The sequence below is a fragment of the Lampris incognitus genome, chromosome 17 (genome assembly GCF_029633865.1).
Source record: "Lampris incognitus isolate fLamInc1 chromosome 17, fLamInc1.hap2, whole genome shotgun sequence".
Classification (NCBI taxonomy): Eukaryota; Metazoa; Chordata; class Actinopteri; order Lampriformes; family Lampridae; genus Lampris; species Lampris incognitus.
The window spans coordinates 4,375,861-4,394,174 of NC_079227.1; the positions used below are offsets into that span (position 1 = coordinate 4,375,861).

At 49.2% G+C, this 18,314-nt stretch overlaps 1 protein-coding gene across 1 annotated transcript in view; it reads right to left on the reverse strand.

The window, feature by feature from the left end:
- tex2l (testis expressed 2, like) overlaps positions 1-18,313 on the reverse strand; it is a 29,655-nt gene extending 11,342 nt beyond the window's left edge. Inside the window, 9 exon segments of the mRNA XM_056297583.1 lie at positions 2,855-2,954; positions 4,696-4,849; positions 7,758-8,004; positions 9,689-10,019; positions 12,855-13,055; positions 16,895-17,040; positions 17,043-17,510; positions 17,513-18,059; positions 18,062-18,313. Of these exon segments, the coding sequence (XP_056153558.1) occupies positions 2,855-2,954; positions 4,696-4,849; positions 7,758-8,004; positions 9,689-10,019; positions 12,855-13,055; positions 16,895-17,040; positions 17,043-17,510; positions 17,513-18,059; positions 18,062-18,313 (2,446 nt within the window).
- Between the last annotated feature and the right edge of the window lies 1 nt (position 18,314).

Below are 18,314 nucleotides of genomic sequence, written 5' to 3' on the forward strand. Positions count from 1 at the left end.
GATACTGGTCAGAGAGACTGGCTTGGTATCAGCATCAAATGCAGTACTGGTTCTGGAGAGGTGCTAAAGACTAAAGACTCTCACTCTATTACTGTTCTACCAGTTATTCTCTCCAGTCACCCACACTGACATCTGACCGACTGCTCAGTACTGATACTGGATCAGCCCACACTCTCTATCTTGTCTCCTCCCACCCCTACCTGTGTGTGTGTGTGTGTGTGTGTGTGGCTGTAAGATTAGTTTCTTTTTCCCTCTCTTCTTCTTCTTCTTCGGCTGATTTCACTGAATGAACAGACAGAAGGACAAAATGCAGCAAAACCCAAAGTGAACCTTGTGTCCACATGGAGCCTCATGGCACACAGGACATGGTCTTTTCTTACCTGTAAACAACACTGGAATGTGTTTTTAAACGTTTTGTGTAACTGTTGTTTTTCTTTTATATGTTCTTATTGTTGGCTGTATTTCATCATTTCGCTTGGCACCAGCTGAACGTTACTTTTTATTCAGATGTAACTGCTTTTAAAATGCTGCTATCTGTATGGTCCTCTCACGTGTCCTCATCATCTACAGATGTCCACCACGTGGAAAGAACCTCATGTACAACATGGCCTGCAGAGAAGAAGGTCCAATTACCAACAGATGGAGGAAAAAAGGTCAGACAGAGACACCGTGTCCAAAACACAACATGAACTCACAAACTCTTATAGTGTCATTTGCCCCACACACACACACACACACACACACACACACACACACACACACACACACTGTACACACAAGAGGCGATATACATGGTCGCGTCTGTGGGATTAGAAAAAGATAACAGCGTCTGATCTGATGTCGTAATCACATGTTCAACATGTCAGCAACTGAGCCACCTCAGCGTTCTGCTGTGTGTGTGTGAGAGAGAGAGAGAGAGAGAGTGCGAAAGAGTGAGAAAGACAGAGAAAGAGAGTGAGCGTGAGAGAGAGAAAGAACAACAGAGGCAGAGAGAAAAGGAGCAAGAGAGAGAGACAGAGCGAGAGAGAGTGAGGGAGAGAGAGAGAGAGAGTGAGGGAGAGAGAGAGACAGAGAGAGCGAGGGAGACAGAGTGAGAGCGAGGAAGAGAGAGTGAGGGAGCAAGAGAGAGAGAGAGCGAGGGAGCAAGAGAGAGACAGAGCGAGGGAGCGAGACAGAGAGAGACAGCCGGCGAGAGAGCAAGAGAGAGAGTCTGCACACCCTAATCGAAATACATACTCAAAATCAAAGTAAATTATTCACTTGCTTTGTTGACTTCAAAAAAGCATTTGATTCCATCTGGCATCATGGATTGTTCTACAAATCAACTGAAAGTGGTGTATGGGGTAAAACATAGGACATTATAAGATCAATGCACTCAGGAGCTAAGTGTGGCATTAAAATTGGATCCAAAAGAACCCAATATATCCCTTAGGAGTGCGGCATTAGACAGGGTTGCTCTTTTAGCCCAACTCTATTTAACACATACATTAATGCAGTGTTTCCTAACCCAGTCCTCAAGGACCCCCTATCCTGCAGATTTTCTTTGCAACCCTGAATAGCTACCTGTTTGTAGTTATTCAACCAATCAGCAATGAATTATGTCAGATGTTGCACACCTTGCATAATTAAGTGCTGTGAGATGATTGGTTGAGTAAGTACAAGCAGGGATACTGATGCAGGGTTACGATGAAAATCTGCAGAATAGGGGTTCCTTGAGGACTGGGTTGGGAAACGCTGCATTGATGAGTTTTCGACCATACTGGAAAAGTCATCAGAACCCAGATTCACTCTGCACGACAGTGAGGTCAAATTCCTACTTTATACAGATGACCTAGTCCTTCTTTCTCCAACGGAGGAAGGACTCCAGATTCAATTCTTCAAAAGTTTTGCCAGACCTGGGCCCTGGCAGTTAACATGAACAAAACTAAAATGTTAATCTTTCAAAAAAGATCCAGATATCAGGGAAGACAGACCTACTTAGATTAGGACCAAATGAAATTGAACATATGTACACTAGATTACACCTACCCAGGCCTTAGAATCAATTGTTAAGGAACATTAAACATGGCAGTGAATGAACTAAGAGACAAGGCACGCAGGGCTTTACTTGCCATAAAAATACAAATTCTTTTCAAAATTCCAATCCAAATTTGGCTAAAAATATTTGCATCAGCAATAGAACCAATTGCCTTTCATGGCAGTGAAGTGTGGGGCCCACATGCAAGTCAGGAACTAGATAAATGGGGAAAAAATCCAATTGAGACCTTGTGTTGCAGGTGTGCCATTGGCACACTACAAACAATGCAGGCAGGGCAGAATTAAGCCAATATCCTCTTCTGATTAAAATGAAAAAAGGACAATCAAATTCTGGAAACACCTAGGATTCAGTGAGCCACACTCTTTCCATTATAAAGCCCTGCAATACCAAGAGTTGAGCAAAGATAAGAACTCTCCTACCAACCTGGTCTTTACAAGGCACAAGACCAGGTCCAGACTACACAACATATTCACCTTAAACAAATGTCCTCAAACCTAAAAGACAATTATTACGAATATCGGTGCAGACAATGGCGCTACGTCATTGCGTGAATTAGCATGTCCACCTGGCTGTCGCATTTACATCAATGCCGATCGGAGAAGGAGCCGATAAATACCCACGACTACTACAAAGTCATTTGACCCGGGAGTGAATGCCAATTGTATCCTTTTACAATGACCACCAAAGGCAGATGTTAGCAGGTTTTTTGGCCAGTGTGAAAGGGGAAAAGATAAAAATTATTAATGTGTGTGACATCAGTCATATTCTCATCTGTGCATGTTTATGTTGGTTTGTGGGCATCCAGTTCATTCCTACCTTGGCGGTTGACCTCTGGTCTGGAGGTGGAAGTTATCTGGGGCATACAGGAGCCCATGTCCAGCTCCGTCAGAGTCAACTCATTCATGAAGTATGGGAGCTGGGAGACAAACAAGAAACATGAAGTGAAAAGATGAGATGGAAGACAGGATCAGACAAAGCACGCAGTTTTAAGCAGCCTCACCAGCCAGATCAACCTCAGTTGATCTCAGCGATTGTTCTCTGACAGACTTCAATCAGTGGATGTGCAACTACAGTTTTGACTGATCCAAGGAGGCGGCACAGCAGAATGATGTCATGGCTCAGGGAAAAAGGTAGAGATAGTTATCTTGTGAAAGCCATTTTATTAAGCAGCTATTTGTGATTAATTGTTCCGATTAGGCGACACGGTGGCGCAGTGGTTAGCGCGGTCGCCTCACAGCAAGAAGGCCCTGGGTTCAAGCCCCAGGGTAGTCGAACCTTGGGGGTTGTCTCAGGTCGTCCTCTGTGTGGAGTTTGCATGTTCTCCCATGTCTGTGAGTGGGTTTCCTCTGGGTGCTCCGGTTTCCTCCCACAGTCCAAAGACATGTAGGTCAGGTGACTTGGTTATACTAAGTTGCCCTTAGGTGTAAATGTGTGTGTGTGTGTGTGTGTGTGTGTGTGTGTGTGTGTGTGTGTGTGTGTGTGTGTGTGTGTGTGTGTGTGTGTGTGTGTGTGTGTGTGTGTGTGTCAGCCCTGTGATGGACTAGCGGCCTGTCCAGGGTGTCTCCCCACCTGCCGCCCAATGACTGCTGGAATAGGTTGCAGCATCCCCGTGACCCTGCATGATAAGCGGTTATGATAATGGATGGATGGATGGATGCAGTCGGTTATTTCTGAAGAGCTCTTGTCAAGACTGTTGTCAAGCTACAGCCTCATCACCGCCCCTGTTCCGTTCCTTATCAACGCATCCTGTAGGTTGCTGTAAGCCTCTCTCACTGTACAGTGAATGGCAGAGTACAGAATAACCAGCAAAATACTTCTATAGATAAAAAAACAGCAAACTAGTTAGCAATGTTTACTACGCTGTTATTTGATTTGTTGATTTTATCATCTATTTTTCTAATGTTACTTCTAGTGTTACAAGTTATTATTTTTACAGGGGTAATAAACTAAGCTAGTTTATATGCTAAAAACATTTGATTCTGCTTTATTGTTTAAAATGTGAAATATTACTTTTTGGTTCACAGTTGGAATGGAGGCGTTACCTCCGGCTCAGCTGGGTGTCAAAGGGAACATAACTAGCAACGGTCCCAGGAGGGAAGCTGGCAGGGGTATTCTGTCTGGGTGGGTGGATGAGAGGGAAATAGTGTCACCCCAGCCTACAATCCCCTGGAGAACCTGCAGCTGGGAGAAGTGGTCAGCAACTCCACGTGTATTGGAAGATGTAATTTGGCAACCTGACTGCTCAGGACTGCAGACTGCTTCAAATGACTGTAAAGACAGCAGCAAAAATCACTGATATGGAACTACCACAGCTTCATAATAGTTACACCACTCGCTGGCAGAAGTGCTCATCGGCTCAGCATGTATTGGAAGATGTACATGGAAGTCTGTGACCTTCCACAGCACTGTAGAGGCCATATAATGGTGGGAGTTGGACATGTCAAATTAGACAGAAAAAGGGGAGAAAAATTAAAAAAGGAAAAAATATAATCTTGTCTTGAGACTGTACACTTTTTGGAAACTGCCCACAATAAGGAGTCCAGACCTGAGATGGGCCAAAGATCCATGTGATCAAGCCATAAGATTAGTTTGGCTTGTGAGGAGAATCCACATCAGGACAGATTTATCCAAACCTCTTTTCACCAAATTCGACTCACTCTGATTTTGCTCAGCTTCTTCTGGATCTTGTTGGAAACCAAGTCGGCCCAGTGCTTCTCTCGAAGGAAGTCCCAGAAGATTCGACCAATCAGAGCGTTCACCCAGGCGGTCTCTCCCTCTACGGGGTTCTCTGGGATATCACAGGTGCACTGTGGGTAAGAAACAAAACATTCAAAGCTTAAGTCAGAGTGAATCGAACGCCTTGGCAAAGAAAAGAGCATGGTTCAAAATTAGATTTTGAACAGGAAGTCAAGGAAAGTTGATTAAAAAAAGTAGTTTTATGACAAGAAAATACATTCTTGTCAGAGTCCTGTCAAGAGTTCATAAAAACTGAAGTAGTTTTAATCTTTGAGATACGTAGATTTAGTTTTTTATCTTTCCATTTTAATTTCTTTTAAATCTTTTATAAATCTTTTATAAAGTATAAATAAAAAGTAGAATTCAGTTTTTCTTTTTCTTTTTAAAAGAGCCCCCCTAGTTCAGCTTCTCTCAGCCCATCTTCTATTACATGGAACACATGATGCCAACAGACACTCTGTTTTGTTACACCTAATTTACAATGTCAGAAGTCTTGTTGCCGCTTTCTAAAGTAATTATGCATTTCTGTATTTTGCTGTGGTCACTTTAAGAATCACAGGATGTCAGTAATAGGAAGTTATGTCATGTGACCAGTAATTAGGAAGTAAGGAAGCGTGACAGAGTGCTGTTGTTTTCTTCTTTCATCTCATCATCGGCCACTTCTCCAGGGTTGGGTCGTAGTGGCAGCAAGCTAAGTAGGGCACTCCAGACATACCTCTCCTCAGCAACGCCCTCCAGCTCCTCCTGGGGGATCCCAAGGCGTTCCCAGGCCAGATTGGACATGTAGTCCCTCCAGTGAGTTCTGGGTCTACCCCGGGGTCTCCTCCCAGTTGTACGTGCCCAGTAAACCTCCAAAGGAAGGCGCCCAGGAGGCATCCTAATCACATGCCCGAACCACCTCAACTGGCTCCTTTCGACATGGAGGAGTAGCAGCTCTACTCCGAGCTCTCTCCGGATGTCCGAGCTCCTCACCCTATCTCTAACACTGAGCCCAGACACCCTACGGAGGAAACTCATTTCAGCCACTTGTATCCGCGATCTCACCTTTTCGGTCACTACCCAAAGCTCATGACAATAGGTGAGGGTTCGAAGGAAGATTGACTGGTAAACTGAGAGCTTTGCCTTCTGGGTCAGCTCCCCCTTCACCACAACGGTCCGGTACAACGTCCACATTACTGCTGGTGCTGCACCAATCCACCTGTCAATCTCCTGCTCCATCCTATCCTCACTCATGAACAATACCCCGAGAGACTTGAACTCCTTCGCTTGAGGCAACAACTCATCCCCAACCTGGAGGGAGCAATCCACCATTTTCTGGTAGAGAACCATGGCCTCAGAATTGACCTTTCGTAAAGTACCGCCCCAGAACGGTGCTTGTCCAATCCTACCTTAGCAACGGTCCGCCAAGCTTTCAAACACACAGCAAAATGCTGAAACGGTGTGCCTATGGGATCTGCAAATCGGGTACTAGATATGTGAAAAGTTTGGAGGGGTGTAATTTTCTTTCCCTTCCCGAAACCCAGAATGCAAGAAGCGCAATGTGGGCAGTAGATTTGGCAGTATAGCGGACCCCATGGCCAGCTTAATCCATCCAGAATCAACACAACTCCACAGAATCAACCTGTCTGCTCCAAGCAAAGCTTGCTACTAGCTATTATTGATAGCTAATACAGCTAACGTATTATTACTGTTACTTTTACCCACACAATGCACTGATTTCTTCCTTCATGTTTCGGTGTTTTCCGGCTACTTCCCGGATAGTTCTGAAATGCTTGACGGGCATAGCAACAGTAACTAAGGGGGGCGGGACTTTGCGAAAGGTCAATTGGAGGTGCTGACTCTCATCCTGGCCATTTCCCACTCAGCTGCAAACCGTCCCAGTGCGCGCTGGAGGTCGCGTTCTGATGAAATCAACAAAACCACATCATCTGCGAAGAGCAGAGATGCAATTCTGAGGTTCCCAAAAAGGACACACTCCTCACCCCGGCTGTGCCTTGAGATCCTGCCCATGAATATCACAACCAGAATCAAACACAACCTTGGCGGAGTCCGACACCCACCAAAAACGTGTTTGACTTTATGCCGAAAATACAGACACAGCTCTCACTTTGGTTGTACAAGGACTGCATGGCTTGTAGCAACTGCCCCGCTACCCCATACTCTCGCAGTACCCCCACAGAGTGTCCCAGGGTACACAGTCATAAGCCTTTTCCAACTCCACAAGACACATGTAGACTGGCTGGTCAATCTCTCATGCCTCCCTCAGCACTTCTGCAAGGGTAAAGAGTTGGTCCGTTGTTCCACGGCCACGATGGAATCCGCATTGTTCTTCCTGGATCTGAGGTTCAACAATCGGTTGGAGCCTCCTTTCCAGCACCCTAGAATGGACTTTCCCAGGGAGGCGAAGCAGTGTGATGCCTCAATAATTGAAGCACACCCAGCCGTCCCCTTTTTTAAATATGGGAACCACCGCCCCAGTCTGCCACTGTCCCTGACCTCCACGCGACACTGAAGACAGCCCAACAATGTCCAGAGCCTTCAGCATCTCAGGGCGAATCTCATCGAACAGGCGCCCCCACCGACCAGAGGAGGTGCTAGTGCAGCGACAAGGACACATACCCACATCCGGCTTCCCACCAGCAGACACAACCAAATATGTCTGTTGGGATGCCCGACCAAGCCGGAGGCGACACAGGGATTCGAACCGGGATCCCTGTGTTGGTAGGCAGCGGAATAGACCGCCACACCACCCGGACATCCTAGCTCATGAATATTAATGAAGATCAGACCACTTCCTCACAGTTCTTTGAGAAAACTGAGAACGGTCATGGATAAAAGTGTAAAAAAATATAATACTGGTCATTTACAAATAAAATTATTACTGAATACTTCGCTATGCCATGTTCAAGGGTTGTAGACGTAAAAACAAATAACTGACCACTGATTTTGGCACGACTTTCATTTATCTCTTCAATTAAGACTCACTTTTCCTCTGACGGTGGGGCTTGATGCTGTGCTGCTGGCGGTGGGGCTAAGGAGGGGGGTCCTCTGTAGATCTGCGGCCAGGAGACGGGCCATGTAACTGTGGTAGTCCAGCAGGGAGACACCCCTGGTGCTGCTGGATACGGAGGGTGGAGACGGTGTAGGTAGACCCTCGTCTTCAGCGCTGCCTTCTCTGCTGTCCTGAACGAGACCCGATGGGCTCCCGCTCGGTACCGCTCCTGGGGTTACTGAGAGAAACGGGAAAATACACTTACCCACCAGGATAACATCATGCACTGGTGTGGCTGGAATGATGATGGATGAGTGGGTAGGCCTAAAGGCCAACCAGACTACGGCTAATCACACACATGCTTTGAAAAGTTCACTGACCAAATAGTTTTAGAGTCATATGCAAATGAACGACATCACACAATGGACAGCATAACAAAACACCGGCCACAAAAACACTGAACCAGACGAGCTGCTGTACCACACGACCAGACTACTGGGAGGCACGGCGGCCAGCAAACAGATGTACTGAAGGCATGCTAAAGTCATGAAGATGTGAACGAGACCGACGTTCCCCCCTCCTCACATCAGACCGCGGGAGTCTGGATGATTTCATGAGATACCCTCTCCATTTTATTGCAGAAACGACCCACCAAGGAACCAAGCTCTTGGATTGTGTGGCCCTACTACATGGCTGCCACAGACATAATGATCTGTGAAAAAGGGCGTCTGGGTACCGTAGGAGCATCCGGGCAGCGTAGCGGACTATTCCGCTGCCTGCCGACAAGGGGCTCGCTGGTTCGAATCCCCGCGTTACCTCCGGTTTGGTCGGGCGTCCCTACAGAGACGGTTGGTCGTGTCTGTGGGTGGGAAGCAGGATGTGGGAATGTGTCCTGGTCTCTGCACTAGCGCCTCCTCTGGTCGGCGGGGGCGCCTGTTGGGGGGGGAACTGGGGGGGAACAGCGTGACCCTCCCACGTGCTACGTCCCCCTGGTGAAACTCCTCACTGTCAGGTGAAAAGAAGCGGCTGGTGACTCCACATGTATGGGAGGAGGCATGTAGTAGTCTGCAGCCCTCCTGGATCAGCAGAGGGGGTGGAGCAGAGACTGGGACGGCTCGGAAGAGTGGGGTAATTGGCTGGGTACAATTGGGGAGAAAAAAAAAGGAGGGGGTCCCCCCCAAAAAAGAAAAGATCTGTGAAAAAAACCTCACATGCAGCGTCACAGGGGGGATTATGACGTATTGATGGGATTAAATAGGAGACCTCATGGGTCGTAACTACCCACAAGAAACAGGAAGTTCCCTAAAATGTACTTGAGCTCGTTATTTCCTGTTTAAATGTTCTTCTTTACTTAGACAGAAAGCTGAGGAGGGACTTGGGGCAGGGCTGAGGGCATTTTAGGAAATTTAAAACAGGGATTTGGGACTCTGCTGTTTGTTAACACCAGGGTGTGTTTTCACCTCCCTTGTTAACGCCACCGAGGTGGTCGAGGGGTTTCCTGTCCTAACAGACGGCTCCTGTGCTTGGTAAGACCTCGACTTCGCCTACTACTGAATACACAACGCAGTGATGAAAAATCCGTTGCGTCTCCAGGAACCGCGCTCCACCAGCACAACGGGGCTTGTTAACGCTGTGAGGCTGATGCGAGATGTTTTCTGCAGACGGGTTTGTTTTCATTTCTATCACCACGGGAGGAAAACTCGGTCAGTTCATTACGAGCCTCGTACTAAATCCAGCAAACATCTGCGGAGGCTGAATCCTCTTAAAGCGCCGGCATTTTCCCTTAAGCAGCATCTGTTAGCAGGAAAGACATCAATCCAGGGCCACAAAAAGCTGGCGCACATCCCTCCGTAAGCCACTCACACGGGGCCTTTCCACACGGGGCTCGCCCTCCCCCATCCTCTGCACGTATCGCTAAGGACCGTCTAGCTTCCTACCCAGTCTGGACACACATGGCGCCGCGCCGTCTTTTTTTCTCTCCTCCTCCTCCCTCTCTGTGCACCGGGATGCAGACAGGAAGTGGCGGAACCACTCTTCCTTCTCTCTTCCTGTCCGGCCAAAGAGGTAAAGGACGGCAGGTGGGGGCGGGGCGGGGGTGGAGGGGGGTCGTCTCTGGGTTCCTGGTTCTGCAGCCGGCTCTTCTCCGGGGCTCTCCTCCTCCGGGGGCACCGCTCCCTCCACCAGCTGGATGCAGATGGGGTACTTTGGATTCCAGAGCCGCTTTCTGGCCAGAATGGATGGCAGGAGGAACACCTGGATGGAGTCGCAGACAAAAGGGAAGAAACAACAGCGTGAGAACGAGAAGAGATATCTGTTACGGCTTTAAACTTTCTGAATCTCCATCCATCCATTCCCTCCATTATCCAAGCCGCTTATCCAAAACGGGGTGGCGGGGATGCTGGAGTACCTATCTCAGGAATCACTGGGCGGCAGGCGGGGAGACACCCTGGACAGGCCGCCAGTCGATCACAGGGCCCCCCCCCCACACACACACACACACACCACACACACACATTTAGTATGGCGGATCCACCTGACCTACAGGTCTTTGGACTGTGGGAGGAAACCGGAGCCCCCGGAGGAAACCCACGCAGACACGGGGAGAACATGCAAACTCCACACAGAGGACGACCCGGGACGACCCCAAGGTTGGACAACCCCAGGGCTCGAACCCAGGACCTTCTTGCTGTGAGATGACCAGGCTAACTGTGCCACCCTTTCTGAATCTCAAAAGGACAAAAATAAATAAATGCATAAATAAACAAACTGGCAGATACGCGCGTTGCAGCCGTCGGTGTTACGGGTGTTGCGACCCCCGCACTTTCACGGCAACATGCCCCCCCACCCCGTAAATGAAAACCCATTGGTCAAGTTAGATTGGTTGAACGGCCATCCAGCCAATCACAGCCATTTGACCAACCCGTCAGGCCAGGGAAGAGGAAACAGCTGAATATGGTAAAATCACGTGCGTGCATTCAGAAATGGCGCCTCTGTCACTCGCCACTGGCTGTGGCAGCAGATTAGGGAATAACAGATGAACGGTATGAGGTGGCTGTTTCACCAGTTGGTCAAGTAGAACTTCCTTTTGTAACCTTGTCTTGATATGTGATGTGTCTGCCAACGTTAGACATTGGACATGAAATGGGCGATCCTAGTCATTGTGCTAGCTCACCTCACCTCACCTCACCTCATCAGCTGCTTCTCCGGGGTTGGGTCGCGGTGGCAGCAAGCTAAGTAGCCATTTCCTGAGGAGGCTGAGGAGCGCCCGTCTACCCCCCAACATTCTCACCAACTTCTACCACTGCACCACAGAGAGCCTCCTGACCAGCTGCATCTCAGTGTGGTACGGCAGCTGCACCTCAGTAGACCAGAAAGCTCTGCAGCGGGTCGTCAAGGCGGCCCAGCGTATCACCGGTACCCAGCTCCCAGCCATAAAAGACATTTATCACAAACGCTGTCTTCGAAGGGGTCTGAGCATCAGCAGAGACCCCACCCACCCCAACCATGGACTGTTCTCCCCCCTGCGCTCTGGGGGGCGCTACAGGAGCCTCAGAGCCCGCACTACCAGACTCAAAAACAGCTTCTTTCCACAAGCTGTTGCCCACCTGGACCTGGCCACCCACTGAATGTCTGTGGATGTTTTTAAATATTTGTACTCCAGCTCTCTTTTAACTTATTTTTAGCTTTTGGTCTTCATGTGTGTGTATCTTTGCTGTGTCTGTCCTGCACTGTTTGGCGAAGCCATAGCTCTTAGTTCATTTTTAACACATGCCTGCACATTGTTTTTAATGACAATAAATTGAACTGAATTGAATTGAAGTGGGGCACTCCAGACATCCCTCTCCCCAGCAACGCCCTCCAGCTCCTCCTGGGGGATCCCAAGGCATTCCCAGGCCAGATTAGACACTTAGTCCCTCCAGTGAGTTCTGGATCTACCCCGGGGTCTCCTCCCAGTTGGCCGTGCCTGGAAAACCTCCAAAGGAAGGAGCCCAGGAGGCATCCTGATCAGATGCCCGAACCATCTCAACTGGCTCCTTTCGACGTGAAGGAGCAGCGGCTCTACTCTTAGAGGGAGCTTGGTTGTGCTAGCTCAATCATTCCAAATATAAGCCAGGTGGCAAACAAACTTAATGCAAGCTAATGCCAGCTGACACTATTCAACTAGATAGCATTTTCACAGCTAGATCGGAAGCTTAAGTCTGAACGCCCCCCTCTTTTGGGGACATCTCTTATACCCTGGTTTACAATGTCTCTCTTCTCAGCAAAATGCTAAGTAGTAAATAAATTGACTTGACTAGTAGCTTAACACTGTAGCAGACCAATGTTGGCTAGCTTGATAGTATGTGCTAGCGTTAGTGATAGTTTGCTAGCAACATCCAATGAGTTTGACACTGTTCACATTCTCATTGTTCTTTCTGTTATGCAAGATACAAGGAAATGCACAACAGGGAAAGGCAGAAGAAGACTGACTCCTTTTTCAAGTACTCATGTAAGTGGAGTTACAGTGACATGGACTTGCTAGGTCTTTGCTTTGGAAGGAAAACAGAAAGCTAATACTGTGGTAGTGAATGCTGGCGCATATAGTATGTTGGGGAGAAGAGTGTGGTGCTACAATACACATTTTGAACTCAATGTTATTTGCATATGGTGGTGAATAACATGTAGAAGAGCATGGCATTCATTTTGATTTGGCATGCTTTGGAGACTGGAACCGGGTGCTCCAGTTTCCTCTCACAGTCCAAAGACATGTAGGTCAGGTGAATCGGCCATACTAAATTGTCCTTAGGTGTGAATGTGTCGGCCCTGTGATGGACTGGCAGCCTCTCCAGGGTGTCTCCCCGCCTGCCGCCCATTGACTGCTGGGATAGACTCCAGCATCCCGTGACCCTAATTAGGATAAGTGGTTTGGATAATGGATGGATGGATGGATGGCGACTGGAACGGGGGCCTAAGGCAGGGGGTTGCGGCGCTCATGTCCCACCCCTAGAACCACTTAAAATCCCTGCTCCACCCTTTCTGACAGACATGAACTATACTAGTGTACAGACAGATAGACAGACAGTCAGTTAGACAGACAAGGCGTCTTACCCTACTGTTTGTCAGTTGGAAACAGCGTGATTTGATGAAGGTGATGTCATGGAGCTTCTCGTCAAACGCGGCGCGGCGGCTGACGTTGGATGGGGGGTAGTCCAGACGCAGACAGGAACCCTCCAGCGAGGCAAAGACGGAGTGGGTGAGACACGGATGGTGGTTCTCCGGATCATACTCGTTTATCTCACTAATCCAACCCTTAATAAACAGAAATGCATCAAGTCCAATAGGAGAAGACAACATTCTGCAGCTGGAATCAGAGGTTTCATTTGACAAAGGCAGATGCACGGTTATATTAAACCAGACAGACGATCATGAGAACGTTAGGACGTTACTTAGCAACATGAATACTTATGAGCCCCTGAAACCAGATCCAGGCAGCGGTTACAAGAAAAAAGGTGATAGATTGTCTGAAGCTGTTAGAACTGGACAATGCTATTGACAGAATTTGGTACCACAGATTATAGCCAGGGGGCGCTACACCTACTGTGTATGGTTTACCTAAGATACATAAACAGGATGTGCCATTATGGCCTATTGTTTGTATGATTAACTCAGTGACCTACAGCATCTCTAAGTTTCTGGCATCTCTTCTTAACTCGTTGGTAGGCAGTAATGAACATCACACTCAGAACACTATGGATGTTGTGGATAAGGTGAGGGACATCATGGAGGAGGAGGAGGAGGATGAAACAATGGTCTCTTGTGATGTTATGTCTCTCTTCACGTGCGTTCCTGTTGATGAAGCAGTGCAGGTAGTCCGTATGTAATTACAAAACGACCCCACCCTTAGCAGTAGGACCACCCTTAAGACTGACCAAGTGTGTGTGCTCCTGAAGCTGTGTCGTCAGTCCACGTACTTCACATACAGGGGGCAGCACTATAGGCAGAGGCATGGGGGCACTATGGGTTCCCCAGTCTCACCTGTAGTGGCCGACTTGTATATGGAGGAAGTGGACAAGAGGCTCTATCCAGGGACACCACCCAGCCAATGCTTCAGCTTTGTGGACGACAACTGGGTTGAAATTAAATCTCAGGATGTAGCACATTTCACCAACCACATTCGACACTCTGTGTCGAAGGTGACTGGCTGGGAGAGCTGGCGTTAGATTGGCTGAGGGAGCCTGGTCTGCTGCATCCTGTGGGCCAAAGGACCACAGCCCTGCCCTGAGCTGTGGCCGAAGAGGAAACACTAAAGGCGGTCTGACAGGATGTGGAAGCGGGGCAGGCTAAGCTAACTGCTAGCCCATGTAGACCGGCAGTTGCAACGGTCATCCTGGCTGGCGTTCGTTCTCCTGGACAGTGATTTTTTTTTGTTTGTTGTTAGTCTTAGACGGACTGGCGGCCTGTCCAGGGTGTCTCCCCGCCCGCTGCCCAATGACTGCTGGGCTAGGCTCCAGCATCCCCACGACCCTGAGAGCAGGATAAGCGGTTTGGGTAATGGACGGATATGTGTTAGTTTGGATATATGTGTTTTTGTAGTTTTGTGTTTTTGTCTTTGTGTTGCGCTGCTGTGTGCTGGGGGACACGATGTTTCGTTTCATGTGCACAAGTGCATGAAATGAAACGACAAATAAAGTGTTTCTTTTTTCCATTTCTGCTTTTTGTGAGTTAGCCACCATGTCCCCCTGGTGGGGGAAAAACTAACTTAACAAATCAAACAGATTCTGACTCCAACTCACCAGACAACATCATATTGACGCCATTATAGTCGCTCAGGCGGTATGAGCAATTTCTACCTCTTTCATAAAGTGGAGCCAACATCCTCCTGTGTGTCAAGGCACTGGGCTCATTTTGATTTAAATGCTCAAGTTCTGCAGCCAGAGGACAGAACCTTGTCAGAACAACAGACCTCGCTCTCTGAAGAGCCCAAACCACTGACATCCAGATCAAAACCAAACCGCTAATTAACAAACAAGGGAATTAGCTTGTCCCTGAAACAGCAACGCCCTCCCCCTCCACAACCCACCCACCATCACCTCCACACCCGCCGCCATTTAATTACTTACCAGCGGGTCTGACAGGCTCGAGGGAAATGGCCAAGGCTGGGAAGCTGAACCAGGGGAATGAGAATAATTACCACTCTGGCTCAAGCAGTTTTCATTACTACAAACCGCCAGAGCTCCTTCAGGGGAGGGATGGGAAGACGCTGAGCTGGGGAGGAGAGAGACGGCAGAGGAGCAGAGAGGAGCCCTGCTTCACCGGTGGACTCGTGGTGAAGTTTTCTTCTTTTTCTTTATTTGGATTCTCCCCATTTTTTCTCCCCAATTGTTCATGGCCAAATACCCCACTCTTCTGAGCCGTCCCGGTCGCTGCCCAACCCCCTGTGCTGATCTGGGGGGGGGGGGGGGCTGCAGACTACCACATACCTCCTATACATGTGGAGTCGCCAGCCGCTTCTTTTCACCTGACAGTGAGGAGTTTCACCAGGAGGATGGGAGGATCACGTTATTCCCCCCAGTTCCCTCTCCCCCCCGAACAGGCATCCCGACCGACCAGAGGAGGCGCTAGTGCAGCGACCAGGACACATACCCACATCCAACTTCCCACCCGCAGACACCGCCAATTGTGTCTGTAGGGATGCCCTACCAAGCCAGAGGTAACACGGGGATTTGAACCGGCGATCCCCATGTTGGTAGGCAACGGAATAGACCCCCACACCACCCAGATGCCTGAAACTGTTCATTTTTGCCATTTGCATTCTTTACCAAGGTCCTCTCATTTTCTAATTCCTTTAAATTTCTGCCAATTTAGATATTCTTAGTGTCCTTTATAGTCCTTTCTAGATAGTTATATATACTCTCTTTCTTTCTTTCTTAAGTAAAACGTCTTTTTGTCCTTTGTGGTCTTTATAGTGAGTGTCCAATCCAAAACCTGCGTGGCTGAAAACAAAAGCTTAAAGAGGCAGTGAACCTGTTTTACACGATGAGGAGAAAACATGCTGGCATGGCTGTAGGATGGTAGAACTGATCATGATCCATAAATGACCTCATGATAAATTCAACACAGAACGCAGAACGAGACGTATCAAACCGCCCCACGTAGAAAATCTCTGCTTTTTATTCATTCACATTACCATCAAGCCCTCTGAATTTCCTCCATCGGATGGGGGCATTTGGTGATGGTGAGGCCCATGTGATGCAGGCGTCACATGAGGTATCCAGCACGTTAGACCAATATAATACGAGGGTCGGACCGTTTAGGTTAATGTGGTCACCCGCGGTGCAGGAGATGGGTTCGCATCTCAGCTGTGGCGGTTCCCGGGCTGCCCCCCAAATTCGCTACATTGAAAGATGATGCTCTTACTGATTGCCACCACCGGGTGAGCCACGCAAGCCATTTCTAAATCTGGCTCATTGTGACATCACAGGTGACTGATCAAATTCTGCCCACCAGTTCATGCAGAAGGCAGTGACTGTGTGAACTGATTGGCTGATTAGCTGGATTTGATCAATCACCTCCCAGTGTGATGTCACAATACGCTGGATACAGAATGGTTGGCGATAGAGTCGACTGGCCGGAGGGACGCCCTCACTGTGATTGGTTGTTTCACTGTCAAGCAACTGATGATGTTCTGGGCATTCAGTTAAGGTGATTGGTTAAAGTTAGGGTTAGGGTGAGAGCTGGCCAATCAGAGGCATGAGGACACTTTCGTCACATGGAGCAGTGTCCCTCCCATCCCTCCGGCTGATCTACTCCAGCACCAACCATACAGAAATGGATTGTTGCTGCCCATCCAGGAAGAACTGATGGGCTACATGTACCGGCAAATATTGCACGAGCATGCAATCGTCTTAACAAGTCACTACAGCTGTTATTTCTAACAAGTCCACTCTCTCTCTCTCGTAGTCTCTTAGTTTTTTACCTCCCAAGTCTGTGGTGTCATTTTATGCATTATCCTTAAGCAGTGCTAACTAAGAACAATTTACTCTAGAATAAGTTTGGTCAAGCAAATCACCAAATCTATGAGATTGTATGGCCCTCTAGTTACTGAGCCTTGTGTTGTTTTTGGGTGCAATCTTCCTTTTAAGACTTACCTTGAGGACACCCAGCTCTGTGCCAAAGGTGTCAGCTGCTCCCGTCCCCGGTCCTGACAGCGTCTGTGTTAGTCTGTATGTGTGAACCAACAGGTGGGACCTGGAGGAACCCAGTCTAATGACCAGCAGTCCCAGTAAGAAGCCAGCGCCAGTCCTAGAACCAGTCCAGACATGTAGGGGCTGAGTGGCAGGATGAGGTAACTGTAGGACAACACCGCCACACAGAATAAACTCATCCGTGGCACTGGAGGATGAGGAGCTGGGACCGGAGGGGTTGGTAGTGGTGGTCTTGAAGGAAGTGGGGGACCAAAGGCAAAGCTCTCCATCCGTTTGTCAGTCGCCACAGTTACCACCTGCATCTCGTCACCATTGGCACAGTTTTCCAGCTCCTCCTCTCTATTGGAGGGTCTGGTGTGGTGCACAGGGCAGGTGGCGGGGGGGCCACACCTGGGCGGCCTAACACAGGGCCAGTCGAAGACGGGCAGTAAATCATTGTCTGACCTCTTGGCACTCCTCACTGGGGAATCTGATGTACCCATGTCCACGCTGCCCTCCTGGCTGAAGCCCCTGGCAGCTTGACTCCTGCACTGATACTTGGGGCTCTCCTCCCTCATGATTTACTCAGCATGCTGCTCAGAGGCTCCTGCACTGCCTCCGACAGCTTCCGCTTGGTGTCCTCCAGCTCCATCTTAAAGAACCCCACCCTGGGGCCGTCCCCACTGGGTGAGAGCAAGCTGGGGGAAGGAGGCGCGGTGCGGGAGTCGCCGTTGCTCCGGGCCTTGGGCTGAGTCAGCTGCCTCAGTACGTGGAGGTTGAGGCGGGAGTCAGATTTGGACTGCGACACCTCCGGCTCCGAACGGGAGATCTCGGTGGAGATGGATTTGACCAGGTTGAGGAGCGGCCGTGGCCTCAGTGTGGAGCCACCATCTTTCAGCTCCAGCTCAGTGGAGAGAGACTTCACCAGGCTGGCCAGCGGGCGGTGGCTGGGCGATGACGACCTTGAGGTCACCGGTGATGGCGGTGCCGGTGAGAGGAAGCCAGGGCAGTTGGGGGAGGAGGGGGAAGAGGGGGAGATGGAGACATGGAAGGCCATGGACTTGAGCCCGCTCTCCTCATCCTCACAGATCTCCCTCTCTTTAGAGAGAGAAATTGATGGGAAGTCTTCTCCTGCCGCTCCAGGGAGAAGAGGAGCTCGCTGTTGTCTGCGCTGTCCCGGCCTCCCTCCTTCGTCCCCGTCAGCTGGATCATGAAGCCACGAGGGAGATGTCTCTTCGTCCTGTGGGAGGAGGCACCTGGCGGGATGGTGGCTGCAGCAGGAGGAAGAGGAGGACAGGGGGTTGGATTTTCGGGTTCACGATGAGGTTTAAGACAAACTTCTCCTCCTCCTCGAGTCTTTCCTCTTTTTCCTTTGTTGTTCATA